The sequence below is a fragment of the Rhinopithecus bieti genome, unplaced genomic scaffold (assembly GCF_001698545.2).
Source record: "Rhinopithecus bieti isolate Rb0 unplaced genomic scaffold, ASM169854v2 scaffold_1673, whole genome shotgun sequence".
Classification (NCBI taxonomy): Eukaryota; Metazoa; Chordata; class Mammalia; order Primates; family Cercopithecidae; genus Rhinopithecus; species Rhinopithecus bieti.
In genome coordinates, this window is record NW_016804690.1 from 4,100,357 (window position 1) to 4,117,370 (window position 17,014).

The 17,014-nt window shown below is 38.7% G+C and overlaps 1 protein-coding gene across 1 annotated transcript in view; it reads right to left on the minus strand.

Moving 5' to 3' along the window:
- MARK1 (microtubule affinity regulating kinase 1) overlaps window positions 1–9,341 on the minus strand; it is a 140,484-nt gene extending 131,143 nt beyond the window's left edge. Inside the window, 1 exon segment of the mRNA XM_017870006.1 lies at window positions 8,636–9,341. Coding sequence (XP_017725495.1) covers window positions 8,636–8,686 — 51 coding nt within the window. The 5' untranslated portion in view covers window positions 8,687–9,341.
- Window positions 9,342–17,014: the final 7,673 nt, after the last annotated feature.

Here is a 17,014-nt window from a genome sequence, read left to right on the forward strand (position 1 = left end):
AAAAAAAAAAAAAAAAAAAAAAAACAGAAAAGTTTTCTCTCTTCTTCAGCTGGGATATTCATGTTATCCTGCTTGCAGGTATCAGAGCTACTGGCTCTTGGGCCTTCAGACACAGACTGAATTATATCACTGGTTTTCCTGGTTCTCCCACTTTCAGATGAAACACTGTGAGATTTTATGGCCTCCATAATCACAGGAACCAGTTCCCATAATAAATCTTCTCATATATCTATGTATAGCCTACTGGATTTTTTTCTCTGGAGAACCCTGATAAACCTACAAAAACTAAGTTATGAAAAAACAGAAATCTAAATAAAGCTATAACTATTAAGGAGATTGAATTAGGAATCAAAAACCTTCCAACAACGATAAGCCCAAGACCAGATGGCTTCACTAGTGAATTCTACTAAACATTTAAAGAAGAATTAAAACCAACCCTTTCAAACTCTTCCCCAAAAAGAAGAGAATACTTCCTAACTCATTTTATAAAGCCAGCATTACCATGATACAAAAACCAGAAAAAGTCACTACAGGAAAAGAAAACTACAAGTCAATATCCCTAATGCATATCAATATAAAAGTTCTCAGGAAAAAAAAAAAAAAAAACCTAGCAATTCAAATTCAAGGACACATTAGAAGGATCACATACCATGCCCAAGAGGGAATTATCCCTAGGATACAAGGATGGCTCAACACAGAAAAATCAATGTGATATATACCACATTAATAGAAGGAAAATTAAAACTGCCTCATCATCTCCATAGATGCAGAAAAAGCATTGACACAATTCAATACCTTTTCATGATTAAAAACGCCACTCAACAAAATAAAATAGAAAAAAATTACATCAACATAAAAAAGACCATATATAAAAAGCCCACAACTAATATAACACTCAGCGGTAGAAAACAAAGGTTTCCCTTTAAGATCAAGAACAAGACAAGGATGCCCATTCTTGCCACTTCTATTTAACATAGTATTAGAAGTCCTAGGCAGAGCAGTTAGACAAGAAAAAAATAAATAAATAAAAGGTATCCAAATCAGAAAGAAGTAAAATTATCACTGTTTGTAGATGAGATTATGTTATATGTAGAAAACCCTAAGGATTCCAAATACCAAAAAAAGAACTGCTAGAAAGAATAAACAAATTCAACAGTTTCAGGCTACAAAATCAATGTACAAAAGTCAGTGACATTTCTATGCACTAACAAAGAACTATCCTAATGGCATTTTTTACAGAAACAAAAAAAATTATAAAATTCGTATGGAACCACAAAGGACCCGGAATGGCCTAAACAATCTTCAGAAAGAACAAAGCCTCACACTTACTGGCTTCAAAACATATTGCAAAGCTATGGTAATCAAAATAGTATAGTACTAGCTTAAAGACAGAGATATACACGAAGAACAGAATAGAGAGCTCAGAAAGGAACCCATGCATACACAGTCAAATGATTTTCAACACGGATCCCAAAAATTCACAATGGGTAAAGCACAGTGTTTTCAACAAACGGTGCTGGGAAAATGGATATATATATATATATGCAAAAGAATGACACTGGACCCTCATTTTATATCATACACAAAAACTATCTCAAAAGGGATTAAAGAATTAAATTTAAGACCTGAATTATAAAACTCCTGGAAGAAAACATAGAAGAGCTTCATGATATTGGTCTTGACAAACATTTCTTGTATATGACATCAAAAGCACAGCCAACAAAAGCAAAAATAGACAATCAGGACTAAATCAAACTAAAAGCTTCTGCACATCAAAGAAAACAACAGAGTGAAAAAGCACACTACAGTATGAGCAAAACTATACATAAACTTGATTAAAAAAACTTGATTTTTAAATGTGCAAAGGAGTTGAATAGACATTTCTCTAAAGAAGACACACAAATGGCCAAGAGGTATATAAAAAGATGATGAGCATCACAAATCATCCGGGCAATGCAAATCAAAACCACAGTAAGATATTTACTTTACAACTGTTAGGACAGTTATAATTTTAAAACCATAAAACAAAAATAAAATAAAAATAGGAAATAAACATTGGTGAGGATGTACAGAAATTGCAACCCTTGTGCACTGTTGGTGGAAATGTAAAATACTGCAGCTGCTATGAAAAACGATATGAAGTCTCCTCAGAATATTAAAAATAGACTTACCATTTGACCCAGTAGAACTACCATATGACCTAACAATAGAACTAACATACAATCCATTTCTGGGTATTTATCCAAAAAACTAAAATCAAGATCTCAAAGAGATCTTTGCACTCCCATATTTATTGATGTATTATTTATGAGAGCCAATAAGTAGAAGCAACCCAAATGTCCATCAGCAGATAAATGGATAAACAAAACAAGGTACATAATACAATGGAATATTATTCAGCTATAAAAAAGAAGGAAATCCTGTCATATGCTACAACATGGATTAACCTTAAGGGCATTGTGCTAAAATGAAATAAGCCAGTTACAGAGGATAAATCCTGCTACATGATCCCATTTTTGTGAGGTATCTAAAGTAGTCAAACTCATCAAAGCAGAAAGTAAGAATGGTGGTTGCCAGGGTCTGGACAGAAAGGGAAATAGGGAGTTGCTGTTCAATATGTACACAGTTTCAGTCACACAAGATGAAAAATTTCTAGAGATGTGCTGTACAATATTGTGCCTATGGATGAAATTGGAGGTCATTATGTTAAGTGAAATAAGCTAAGTACAGAGAGACAAATATGTTCTCACTCATATGTGGGAGCTAAAAAAGCGATCTCATGAAGATAGAGTAGATTGGTGGTTAACAAAGGCTAGAAAGGGTTAGTAGGAAGGGAAGTATGAAAAGAGATTGCTTAATGAGTATAAACATACACTTAGAAGGAAAAACACCTAGTGTTCAATAGATCACTCAGGTGAGTATAGTTAACATTAATCGATGTGCATTTCAAAATAGCTAGAATAATTTTAATGTTCCTAGTATAATAAAAAGATCAATATGTAAAGTGATAGATATCCCAGTTGCCTTAATTTGATTATATGAATGTATCAAATTAACACATATACCCCCAAAATATGCACTAATAGATCTAATACATATCATAAAATTAAATAAAAAATAAGACGTGAAAAAAATAAAAAAATAAAATTGCCACCTTACCACCACTAAAATCTACTCCCTCCCCACCAAAAATACTGTACTGTACACTTAACAATTTGTTACAAGAGTGGGGTGTATCTGATGGATGCTTTTTACCACAATGAAAAAAAATTCAACAGATAGGTTAACAGGGTTATATACAGCTGAAGAAAGATCGAAACATATATGGTAACTATAGCATAGGTTATACTACAGATTGGAGTACAAAGAAACAAGGAAAGAGGAGGAAAAACATGAATGACAGGTTAAACATGAAGGATAGAATGATAAATTTTAGCACATCTAACCAGAGTGCCAGAAATACTATATAGAACAGAGGTAAGGTAACGTTCAAAGACATAATGGTTGGTACATTTCCCTAACTGATGAGACATATGAATCCACATAAGATAGAGACAGACAGAAAGGATCACACACCAAATAGCAGACGACTCCTGAACAGAAATAATGTAAATCAATAGACAACGGAATACTACCTTCTGAGTGGTGAAAGGAATCAAACTATCAACCTAGAGTTACAGACTAAGCAAAGCTATCTTTTAAGAATTAGGGCAAAATATGTCTTCAGATCTAAAAAAGTTCATGACTAACAATCCTTCACCAAAAGAACTTCCAAAGATATTCATCAGGAAAAGAGAAAATGACCCCCAAAGGAAAGAATGAGATGGAAGAAGAAAAATAATAACAACAACAATAACAACTTTAAAATCATGTGTCTAATTCTATACGACCTGGATTTTATTAAAAAAAAAAAAAAAAAAAGAAGACGTAATAATAGCATGTAGGTCAAAAGTGAAGTGATAGACATTAAATACATTTCTTCTTCCAATGTATTGCCCGGCACACCCACTGTAGAGACCAGTGATGTGGACTATATACATCCACCACTGTTCAGCTACAACAGTATTAGCTGCAATCATTTCAGAAGTCTTGTTAAAACAGTGAGACAAGCCATAAAGGATTTGTAAATTTGATATGAAGGGACAAGTGCAAGGCACTCCACACAGGAAACAGTAAAGGTTCAGAAGTAGGGATAAGGATGGCATATCCTGTTCTTCCTCTAATAAAGGATCTTATTCCACTTCATATGCTCTTCTAAAATCTTCTCTCTTTTTTTTTTTAACAGGGTTCTCACTCTGTCACCTGGGCTGGAGTGCAGCGGTGTGATCTTGGCTCACTGCAGCCCTGATCTCCTGGGCTCAAGCAACCTTCCCACCTCAGCCTCTGTAGTAGCTGTGACTGACTACAGACATATACCACCATGCCCAGCTCATATTTGTATTTTTAGTGGAGACAGGGTTTCTCCATGTTGCCCATGCTGGTCTTGAATTCCTAGATTCAAGCAATCCTCCCACCTCGGCCCCACAAAGTGCTGGGATTAGAGGCGTGAGTCACTCTTCTAAAATCTTTAAGACACAAACAAAACAACATAAAACAAAAAAACACGTTCTAGAAGTAATAGCATGAGTACAGTAATAGTGGAAGCTGTCGGATTTTCATTATTAACCTTGAAGGATAGAATTATTAACGTTGGGTAGGTCACTAAATTTTCTCTCTGAAGGCTTCATTCAGCCTCTCAGGTTGTAATACGTAATGTCTACCCTCACCAATGTCACCAATATACTTTGGCGATAAATGAAAAAATTCAAAAGGGGTGTTACAGCACTGATTTCTTATATACCAATACTAGTCACTGTGCTGGGCACTGGCAACACAGACTAAGGGAGACAAAGTCAGGCAACTAGATGCTATGTGATAAGTACTGTGACATGTGAAGGATGCACAGGATACTGAGAAAATCCAAGGGTAGTGGCAAAGGTATGCTTTTCCTCTTGCTTCTTCATGCCATTAACAATGATTCTCACAGGACAAACTACTGATGGCAACCTTAGTTACAATAGGTAATCATTATAACCACCGCCATGAATTTCAGTATGTTACAAGACTCAACATCAAGAGTCTTATTTTGTTAAAGACTTTTTTTTTTTTTTTTTTTGAGACGGAGTCTCGCTGTGTCGCCCAGGCTGGAGTGCAGTGGCGCGATCTCGGCTCACTGCAAGCTCCGCCTCCCGGGTTCCCGCCATTCTCCCGCCTCAGCCTCTGAGTAGCTGGGACTACAGGTGCCCGCCACCGCGCCCGGCTAGTTTTTTGTATTTTTAGTAGAGACGGGGTTTCAAAGACTTTTTAATCGAACCGAATTCAATTTTAAAACCTCCCAAGAAGTAGTCAAAAGAGTTTTCTTCATACTGATCAAAATTTCATCAAGATAGCTAGGCTGAGCATTTTGACCCATTAATAATTAGCATAATCAGAGTTTTCCCAAATACTAAAATTTTTTTATTGTTTCATTCAAAACACGTAAGAGTAATGATAATATATTATCTACATCCATGGTGGAATTATTCAAATAAAATCTAACAAGAAAAAACGAAAAATATTTTTTACTTTTTCTGGACTTACTGTTTATAATCTAAAATCAAACACATTTTGCATTGATTATATTATCTGCAACATGTATTTTTTTACTTTACTACAAAGTGTTTATTGCCTTAAAAGTTAATCATTGGTTGTCCTGTTGTATTTAGCCCATTTAGGCCTGTTAACAAGGCACACACAGATCTTTCATCAAAGAAAATACTCCTGAAAAAGTACACAGACTGTCCTTAGAGAAAAGCAATGCTTTCTCATTCTACTATATATAGTAGTAGTATATAAGAGATCAGTGCTATAATAGTCCTCTTTTGGGATTTTTAATTTATCCTGAATATATATTAGTGACACTGAGAAGGGTAGATATTATATATATTCCCAAGGAGACAAAATCCAAATACGTTATATGGATGACCAAAGAAATGTTTATATTAACTGCAAATGACAACGAAATATCAAGATGGTGTTTTAAATTACTGTATTTGTTGATTTTAATTTCTAAGGATAATAAAATGTTTTTGGTTAGCATCCTTGATACACCAAAGGACTTAGAACCCTTTAATAGTCATATGAATATAAAAGTTTAAAAATATGTCATGTAATTGAAAATAACTACAAACAAACATACATTTTGACTGCCATACTGGCATTAATATATTAGCTAACAAGCAGGTTTGTTACTTTATTTCATGGATGAGAAGTAAAAACGGATGATGCCATTTACTACCAACTACAGAATAAAGAGAGTCACCAATGGTGATTTAGTAGCAATCAGTGGTGGCCTCTTTGATAAACACCTATAACACCTATAAACCAATTTAGCCCTATTTACACAATGTCTTCTACTATACATTATTTGTTGGGGATTATTATTTCTGTAAGCTCCTTGCGGGGGTGGGGGTGGGAGATCTTAAACACTACTTCTCTATCCCCTTCCCAACCCTTTACCTAACAAACGAATGTGCTGAGTGCATACTTATTGACAGTTGTCATATAACAGATATTTTCCATAGCAATTAGGAGAAAATAAGGATGTGGGTAGAGTAAGCTAAATGGAGATATCATTATGTACAACACAATAAGGCACAAGACCATAAAAGTGACTTTGAAATAACATGTTTAGAAACAGCAAATCAGTTTACACAACATAATCATTTTCAGAAGGTACTCATAACAAAATTTATCATACTATTATTGCTTAGCTTTAAAATCCTTTTTTGTGTGTTCTTACATGAGAAGCTGCATTTTGTACTATTCCTTAACGCATATTTCTATAATTATATCTCATGTCTTTATGAAGTGCCTTATTCATACAAGTATGAGAAGAGCTATAAAATCTAAAAGAAAATAAAACAATGTATTTTCCATTCTTCCTGGGTTAACACATACAGTAATTTGCTAATAAAACAAAGGTTATCATCTGTCTTACTTTTCATTCACACTCTTGAATGACAGGCATTTTTTTAGAGTTCCTGTTAGAAAAATTCCGTGCCAACTCGGCTTTAAAATCAACTTAAACCAAAATATCCATCTTTTTCTCTGACCTTGTTCAATCTCTCAATCAAAACTGTGTATCAATTATATTTTCTAAAATAGTTATGATGCAGATGAACTAATCTGATTTGTACTAAAATGATTCTAATCTATGATAGCAGCAGCCTTACACTATCTTTCCCATTTTAAATGCACGGCGCTAGAGAAGACAAAAGCATACTCTGAAACATCTTCACAGGTCCTCTAACAATGGTCTCTTACTGGAATTTCTTCTTTGTATAATTATATTAAATTTCTGTGCTCCCCTCCTAAGATGAAATCATCTGTTTATACCCCCTCCAACAACTCAGAAGTGAGCTTGTATCCTTTCTCTCATGCCTTTTGTCTAAAAACACCAAAGCGCTTCGTTATTTTATTTTACCAACCCGATGAAGTCAGTGGTACATCAAAAGCTGGACGGCTGATGAGAACTAGACAGAGGTCTGGACAGTTGACCAAAACTTAGTACCCCTCTAGGTCCTTAAAAATCAGTCGGAAAATCAGCCAAGCCCTATTTACAGGTCTTGAGTATTTAAAAAAAAAAAAAAAAAAAAACAAGAAAACCTTCCCACAAAGGAACTTGCACGCGCGCACACACACACACACACAAAACTGTACTTTTCAGAAGGTGGAAATACAAGGGGTCTTGTTCTTTTCGTTTTTCAAGAGCTTAAAAGCCAGGGACATCTGCATTTTGATAACAGCTCCTGAGGGCAATCAGATCAAAGACATAGAAAATCCCTCCTTCAAAGATGTGCACCTTGTGACACTTCAAGAAGGAGGAGAGATATTTAAAGTAAAACCTGCCCTGCATCATTATCACTGACTTAAGGAAGAGATTAAAAAGCCCTTGGCTTCATGTGGCTTTTCAACATTTTGCTGTAACCCCAGGGCCATAGATGCTGTTCGTGAAATTCTTCTACTCATCTCTACTAAGAGTGTCACAGCAAGATAAACTCATATACAAACACGCACACATCTCCACTTCCATTCCCATCCTTCTCCCTTTGGGGCCCATGACCCAAAATGTGGACACAATGTTACAAAAAGCAAAGTCATGGGGCAATGCGGGGGGAGGAGGGGAGGGTGCAAAGGATTGAAAGATCCAGAAAAGCAAGAGAGGTAGCCGGCTCGTCTGCTATTGTAAAGCAAGCATTCATTCGGGTGGGGGCACAGAATGCAGAGGTAGAAATAAAGCAATCCTGACTGCCCACTCTGCCATCCCATTCTGCCTCTCTGCCCTCCATCACCCCATCCGCTCCTGGAGGACCACCTCCGAGCGAGAGGGCGCTACTTACGGTTCCCCACCCTCACCCTTGAGGGGAAACAAGCGAAATGGGGTTGGAATGAAGAATAGGGCTGAGCTGTGGGTGACGATCATGCCGGGCTCCAGGTGGAGACCCTGCCCCGGGTGGCCGCGTGGAGGCACGGGGGGCGGCCCAAGCGCGAGTGAAGTGGGGATCAGAGGAGGGTCTCGCCCCCACCGCTCCCGAGAGAGGCTCCGGTTACTCACATTTTCCGTGTCCCGCTCGTTCACCGTCGGCAATGGCGTCCGGGCCGACATTTTGTGCGGGCAGCGGGGTCTGGCCGGGGTCTCGCCGGCCCGGCTGAGGTGCGGGCCCCGGGGGCGACAGGAAAGGGGTGCGGACGCGAGCACAAGACCAGGGCGAGCGGCTCCCGCAGGCCGCGGAGCGGTGCAACAAGCGGCCCCGGCGAGGGAGAGAGAGAAGAGGACGCGGAGGAAGAGGAGGGGGAGCCGCTTCCCGCGGTGGCGCCGCCGGGTACGCGGACAGTAACGAGGGAGGGCTTCGAGCGAGGCGGTTGCCCGGCGCTGGCGGGGCGTCGAGGCTGGCAGGATGCGGCGCTGAGGGGTGGGAGGCGGGGAAGGGGAGCCGGGAGGCGGCGGCGAACCCCGCTAGGCTCTCCGGGCCATGGGTGAAGGTGAACCCGGTGCCTCAAATCACTGCCTGGCTGGTCCTGGCGAGCGCCTGGGCGTCAGGAACCGCGGCCCTGACAGCGTCGCCCGCGCCGCGCCCAGTTCCCCGCCTCAGGTGTGCGGCGCCGCCCGGCCCAGCCGCATCCACGCGCCCGGGGCCCAGCGCGGCGGCGGCCCGGAGGCCTCCCCGGCGCGAATGTCTCGGCTCGGGTCCGCGCCGTCCAGCCCCGCCGCCGCCGTGCCTCAGTCAGAGGGAGCTGGCCCCCGAGCGGGCCGCGCGCGGAGCAGCGGCGGCGCGGCACGCCGAGCGCCCAGAGGCACTGGCGGCCCGCCGCCGGCGTGGCGGCCGCCAGGCCGAGGGGACCTCTCCATTCATTCCTCATTAGGGATGCGGGGCCGCCTCCTCCTTTTCCTCCTCCCTCTCCTCCTCCTCCTCCCGCGCTCTCTTGCCCGCCTGTCCCTGTGTTTATTTTTATTTCGTGCCCCACCCGCAGAGTTTACGGTCGTCTAAGAGCCTCTGGTGGTTTTATTTTTATTCGTGTTTGGTTTTTGCCGGGTTGAGGGTGGGAGAGCTGATGTGAATAAGTGGCATTTTTTTTTTATCTTTCTTTCTTTCTTTCTTTCTTTCTTTCTTTTCTTTCTTTTCTTTCTTTTCTTTTCTTTTCTTTTCTTTTCTTTTCTTTTCTTTTCTTTTCTTTTCTTTTCTTTCTTTTTTTTGGTCCGTTTCATTGGAGAATTGGATTCAATCCTACCCTGAATCCTACCCCTCCTTTTCTCCTACCTCGGGACTTTTACCATTCTTAAATTCTACTCCTCCTCCCCCGTTTCCACGCTTTCTCAATCCCTGTCCTCGCCTGAGCCCTCTGTCAGTCCCCTTCTCTAGGGAGCCATTAGGTTCAGGGTCACCATCAGAGTTTGGCAAGGAGCGCAAAAGCCCCTAGAAGCGCCAGCAGCCTAGCGGGGCGGCTGGAGACTCAGTGCAAGTGGGTCTCAGCCCCCGACGGCGCGGCCTCTTCGGGAATGGGGCCGACGGAAGACGTGTCGCTCTGGGCGCCCCGCAGCACCCCCGGCGTGGGTGAGACCCGCGAGTCACAGCATCTACACTGGCTGATCGTCACTTCCTGGGACACAAGGAAGTGTCACTTAGGCGAGCCTGTTTAGGGAGGATGGAGAGCTGTGTCTGATTTGGGCCCTGTCCTCCCTCTTCCAGGTGGCTTCCTCACACTTCCACCCACCTGCCTCATGACATCCTGCAGGCATCCGCGTCTGTAGTGCATTGTCCAGGACCTATTCGCCTTTTATAAGCAAGGATGCTTTTTTTTTTCTATCTCATTTGAGAGCTTACATTTTGCACATTCAGCCTCTAGAACGAAAACCTTATCATCTCTCTATTCTTTGCAACATTTCTTTTTCACTTCCTTTCGTGGATGGGCAGGAAGACAAAAGGAATGAAAGATAGGAGTAGATACATTCATTTGTTGAGCTACTTAAGTAAGCCTCCAACGGAATCCTTATGATGGTGGGAAATTTCTCGTCTCTCCTGAATTTCCTTGAAGGAAGAACCCCTGCACCAGATGGTTTTTATCCTGACTCATTAAAAGTTGTTTCTGAAAAGTTAACACTTGACCCTTAAATCATTTTAAATCCAAAAGACCTAAAATAGCAAACACAAAATCCTTTGAGGAAAGAAACAATTCTCACCCAGTCTATATTTACTTCTAGAACACCATCTATGTACTTATTCCTTTAGCATTTTCTCTTGTAACCACGTCCCAATTTCACAAATCAAATGAAAAAAAAAAAAAAAAAAGATCCCTTTGGTGGTCATCACCACTTCTCAAACAGAATTCAGGCGGCGGAACTGCAATGCTACATCCTGAACTGTGATGTGTTACTGAGAATGTCAAGTATTTACATTCCCTCTGCAGAAAATCCTGAATCACCAAGATGTTTTGAAGTTGCAAGGGCATATTCTTGTATTTTTCTGGTTATTTTCTGGTTAACTATTGCGACGGCTGCCTGTAGGGGCTGCCACCAGTGTCAGCGGCACCATTGACTGCTGCAGCCACACAAGGGTACCCAGTGTTGCAATAGTACCTGAGTTAACCTAGCAATAAACAAGTATCTGTGAAAAGGTGTTCAGCCCCGTTGGAATATGAATCATTCCTTCAGCTGGTAGTTTGCATTTTGCTCTTCAAAGTGTACTCACATGTTATTCTATCTTTATAATCATGGTGACCCTGACAGGCATATTTATTTCCATTTTACAAAATTCCACTAAGTTAACTTGTTCAAGATCACAGATGCACCAGGTTAATAAGATACAGAAGAAGATAACTGGAATATGTGGTGCTGTTCAATCTTGCACCAGTCACAGAAACCATAGGTTCACCCCATTAAGATATAACGACTAATTCGAGACAGAGCTCAAAGGAGAGCCCCAGATTCTGGCACAGTGGCTTCCACAGATTTTAAAGTGTCTGTTAAAAGCCATGGACAAATTCTTTAGCTCTATTTTCTACACAATGCTCACTATTTCACATATTGAAATTTACAGAATATCACATAATAATAAGGGATATTTATTGTTTAAGTCAATCCCCAAAGAACGTTTCTATCAAAGAGAGTCATTACTAGGTAGCTCGAATCCATAATTCTAACTAACCAAATTCTAGTTAGCCAAATTGTTTTTTTGGATAGAACAACTCTATCAAAAAAAAAAAAAGCCATTCAAATAATCCTTATTAATATCTACGGTTTTAAGCTTGGTATGTAGTGAAAACTAAGTGAAAATGAACTTTGCCCAGGTTAAAAAAAAAAAAAAGTCAGTATGTTTTTCAAAAGGAATTACTGTCTGTCTCTACATGAGCTCTTGTCCCCTTAAAATGGCATTGGTAGATAGATCCTTAAACATGGGAGAGGGAAAAAAATGACGAGGCATTATTGTGATGGAGTCAATACTGTTTAACCCTAGTCCTTAAAAATGAAAATGCTCATGAGCAAAATTTTTTTGTTACTATATATAGCTTCTGTGCCTGTGACTATGGAGAAATGACAAAAGGAATATTTTAAGGCTTTGAGTAATTTTCTTTTGGGTTATTAACCAAATGTGGCATGTTCAATTCACAGATTCCTAACTTAATGTGTTAGGGTAATGAAAGTTTCAGAAGAAAATTGAAGTACTGACAAAACAAAAGGGAAATAAAGATCTAAAAGTGCCAAAATACAGTGAAAAGTGGGAAAAGAGCATTGCCTACCGTCAGCCCTATGGAGTAGAATTCTCTAGAACTACCGGGTCCAGTACTAGTTACATGTGACTACTGAGCTCTTAACATGTTGCCTGAATTTTTAATTTGAGTTAATTTCAAATAATTTACACTTAAAACCGATTTGATTCAGTGACTGAAAATTTTGTTATGTTTGAAAGTATGTTAAGTATATGAATCTACCTTTTCAACTGTAAATTTTCTAAAATCTATATACCGATCAAGTATTTCGATGGAAATTTATTACCTTAATTGGGATGTGCTATAAATATAAAATGCACACCACATTTTTAAATACTTAGGAAAAAAAGAGAGTAAGATATCTCTTTAATAAATATTATAACCATTGCATATTAAAATGCTAATATTTTGATATACTAGGTTAAATAAAATATATTATTAAATCAATTTCAACTGTTTCTTTTTTACTTTTTCAAATGCGGATCCTAAAAAATATAAACTTACATATGTGGTTTACATTACATTATATCTCTGTTGGACAGTACTTTTCCATATGGTCAAAGCTGAGAATAAAAAGGCTTAGTTGCTTAAGAAGAGAAGGCCGGCCAGGCGCGGTGGCTCAAGCCTGTAATCCCAGCACTTTGGGAGGCCGAGACAGGCGGATCACTAGGTCAGGAGATCGAGACCATCCTGGCTAACACAGTGAAACCCCGTCTCTACTAAAAAATACAAAAAACTAGCAGGGCATGGTGGGGGGCGCCTGTAGTCCCAGCTGCTGGGGAGGCTGAGGCAGGAGAATGGCGTGAACCCAGGAGGCGGAGCTTGCAGTGAGCTGAGATCCGGCCACTGCACTCCAGCCTGGGCGACAGAGCCAGACTGCGTCTCAAAAAAAAAAAAAAAGAATTGAAGGCCTTGATTATAAGCTATTAATAATTCATTCTGTGGTAGAGTGGTACCCAATAAACCCTTGTTGGGTACCATTCTACCACATGCCAAGCTGTGCTGTTCTAGGGGAATAGTCTTCACCTAATAGTTAGCAGCAGTCAACCTTATAGCATTCTTTTTAAAGAGCAAAGTGGGAAACATGTTGAATTCATACAAATGAGCATTAACAGATTGTAGTCATTTGTAAACAAAGAATTTATCAAATGTGACAGATTCAGCAGATTAATAGTAAACTCTTAAAATTGCACATGTGCTTTAGATGTATCCAACGTCTGATAGACTTGGCCAGTCAATAATTATTTGTTGATGGCGTACTTTGTTTTAGGTACTACAAGGCTATTTATAATCTTTCATTTAACCACACAGGAAACTACAGGATGGACAGTTAGGTAAGGTAACAGAGCAGTCTCAGTTAAAGAGAAACAAGGTTAATGTCCATCAGGAAAGAATAATCCGTCCTTGTCACGAATAAACTGGGTCCTGATTGCCTGCCTGTCTTTGGTAAGGTGAATTTTTATTGTGTCAACGTTCACTACTTAAAATGTAGAATCACTGAAATGGACAAGAGCCTCAAAAGAAACGATATATTGTATTTTAAAAACTGCATAAAGAGGTTGCCTTTTACATTGTATATATTGTCATAGAATGACTGGAAAGTCCTTGTGATAATTTAACCTATACTTGTCTTCATAGTCATCAGTATATACATAAACTGTCAGATCAAGCAAGGATCAGCTCAATGCTTTTTTGTGCCACTCCACAATGCTTTTTTGTGCCACTCCACACCTCACAAACATAACCTCCAAGAGTCGTTTACTCTCCTGTTTCCCACAAGCACTCTAGGTTCAGCAATGTTGGTTTGCTTGGAATTCCCCAAACACACCATATTGCTTGACTCCTCCACGCCTTTGTGTCATCTGTTCTGTCTTCCTGGAATGTCCTCCCCTCTTTCCTGCCTGATGGCCTCAGAGTTGATCTTTAAAAACCTTCCTTTCAAAACCTATCCTGACACCGCTATTTCTCCCCACACCCACAGTTAATTAATCACTCCCTGTGCACTACCTCTGTACCTTGGACATACCTCTACTGTTGCTGTCCTTGCACTGTGTACCTGGCTGGTCCCTTATCCAACTGTGCACTAGGAAAAGGAAGGGAATATGTCTTATTTATTTTTGCCTAGAACCTAGAAGAGTGCTTAGCAATTAGTAGATACCCAATTTCCTAAATGACTTTTGTTGACTTGTATGTTCTCCTGAACTTCCACATTCTTTTAAATTTCTAAGAAGCATCATTGAAAATATAGGAGAATTGAAAATATAGGAGGATAATTAAAGTCTACAACTGGGAGTAGAGAAGAGTTTACACAGTATGCAAAGTATCTTCCCAATAAATGTTATTGACTGGGTAGCAAAGTGACTCTGTTCTGTCTCCTACAGATTACCATAGTGCCACTAATTTTACTGCTCTGTGATTTTACTGTAATTACTCATTTTTATCCATACATAGGAATTGCTGATCATTGATATTTCAATAAGTCTTTTAAATGAATATCTGCATAAACCAAGGTGTACTGTACTTGGTTAGGAGGAAACACTTCAAAAGTAGGTTAAAAAATTAAAAATGAAATGACATGACAACGAAACGCTAGAGGCAATAGAGCTGGTGGTCAACCCCAGGGAACAGTCCCCAGAAATTGGGTGGCTCTTCCTAAGTGAAAGCCTTTCAGCAGACTGTCACAGCATCAGTTGGCAGTGCAAGTTGGCACAGCAGAACAAAGAACAAGACACATGGAAGTTATACTGCAGTGAGTTATGCACTGGTCTTTAGCAATGCTGGAAAAGTGCAGGTGAAAATCAACATTCATAGCATCATCTCAAAGGAACAATGGTTGCATATGAGTTCATAAATGTATCAGTATAGTTATACCCACATTATTGTACCTTCCATACTGTAGTTTTGTAAAGTCACATAGAAAGCAAAACAATCTCTTGAAAGTCTTATGGTAGCCTCCCTAAAGTAGGAATTTGGTTGTCTTTCACTTGGCATTTGTGACTACAAATTACACATAATGTAGTTCAATGCCCTTTTAAATAGACTTGCAATTTGAATATTTGATTTCCTAGATGACACGCTAAGTGAATTGTTCCGTCATGTTTTTATACTTACCTTATTAATATAAAAATTTTATTTTTGTAGTTTCTTTATATAAACTCAATTTATTCAATGCTTTTAAATTATTTTTTTCTATGTTAAATGTGACATCACCGACATTTTGTTGATTTCTTCCTTTTCTACATAAATATTGACACCATTTTTTACTTTGCTTTTCATTCATTCATTAATTTAAAAATATATAGCTCTGTTAATGTCAGGGCCTATTCTAAGCTCTTCAGAAACAGCAGTAGACAAAATAGACAAAAATCCCCACCCACATGAAGTTCACATTTTTATAGGTACTTTCAGTGTCTAGACAGTTCAAAACAGAGACTCCCATTATACAAATAACATTTTGTTATGTCTTAATTATATTACTCTTTCAACAAACACAAGCACCCAGGTTTAACTTTTCTAAAAAAAAATTAATGAATTACAGCAGCTAGATCTAGTCTCCAATCCAATAGTAATTTGCTTTCTGCCTTAATATTTTGGCCTTTCTCCAATAAGCTTTTGTATAAACAGCTTCAACTGGTTCCACAACTAGCTTACGTACTTGAAAACCATAATAAAGATGACTTCCTGAGCAGGTGACTTATATTTGATCTACATTTTGTAATATTACACCAGCTTTATTATATTGACACCAGTACACTTACTACATTTCATCATTATGAACTGCTTTATCTTCTATAACTGATAGTTTTCTATTTCTGTTAGTGCTAAATAATATTTTTGTAGTTCAGCAAAAAATCATACGGTAAATAGGAGTCTACATTATAACCTAAGCAAAAGCCTTTCAGCAGACTGAAACCATTTAATCAAATTTGAGATTATCCAATTTAATTACCAATGCAGTTTATCAAAGTTGATGTGTAAACTTTGTAATTCTGTAATAGTAGAAACAGCTTGATTATAACCATTTTAGCAGTACTTTTTTTCAGATAAAGAAAGTTTTAGAATGCTCTCCCCTGTCCATTTCATAAAACCCAAGCCCCCTATTACTTTAGTAGTATATTCTACTTTTCCTTAATAGCTATTATAATAATGACTAAAATAAAGCAATTGTGAATATTCAGTCCAATACTGTATCTCTAATGCCTAGCACAGTGCCTAGCATATGGGAGTTGCTCAATTAATTAAGCAGATGAATGAATAGTAGATTTAATCATTTGTCTGAATTTGAACATATGTTTTCAGATCCTGAATTTCTTTCAGATGATTTTAGTATATTGCCACTCATAAGTGAAGAACCCAGGTTAAGTGTCCCTTAATCTTTCCAAATTGACCCTGTATAGTCACCTATTGGGAACTTGCCATCCATTACTTAAGAACTCAATTGCCAAGACTCCCATATTAACTTTTTCCACTATTTACTAATGTCTTCCTTTTCTAGTACTGAAACAAGTATCTAAATTTCTAAAGTTATAAATGTGTCCTTTCAAAAGCATTACAATCATAGAATATGCATCTCAGAAGATTACTGTGGCTAGAATCCAGGTTTGTTTACATACGAAAAAGTGTACTTCATTTGTAATATGTTTAACCATTCTTTTATTATCTACTTCTGTCATATCAAACTCTTAACAATAAGCCACAATCAGTTGCATACTATTGAGCATGTGCTATG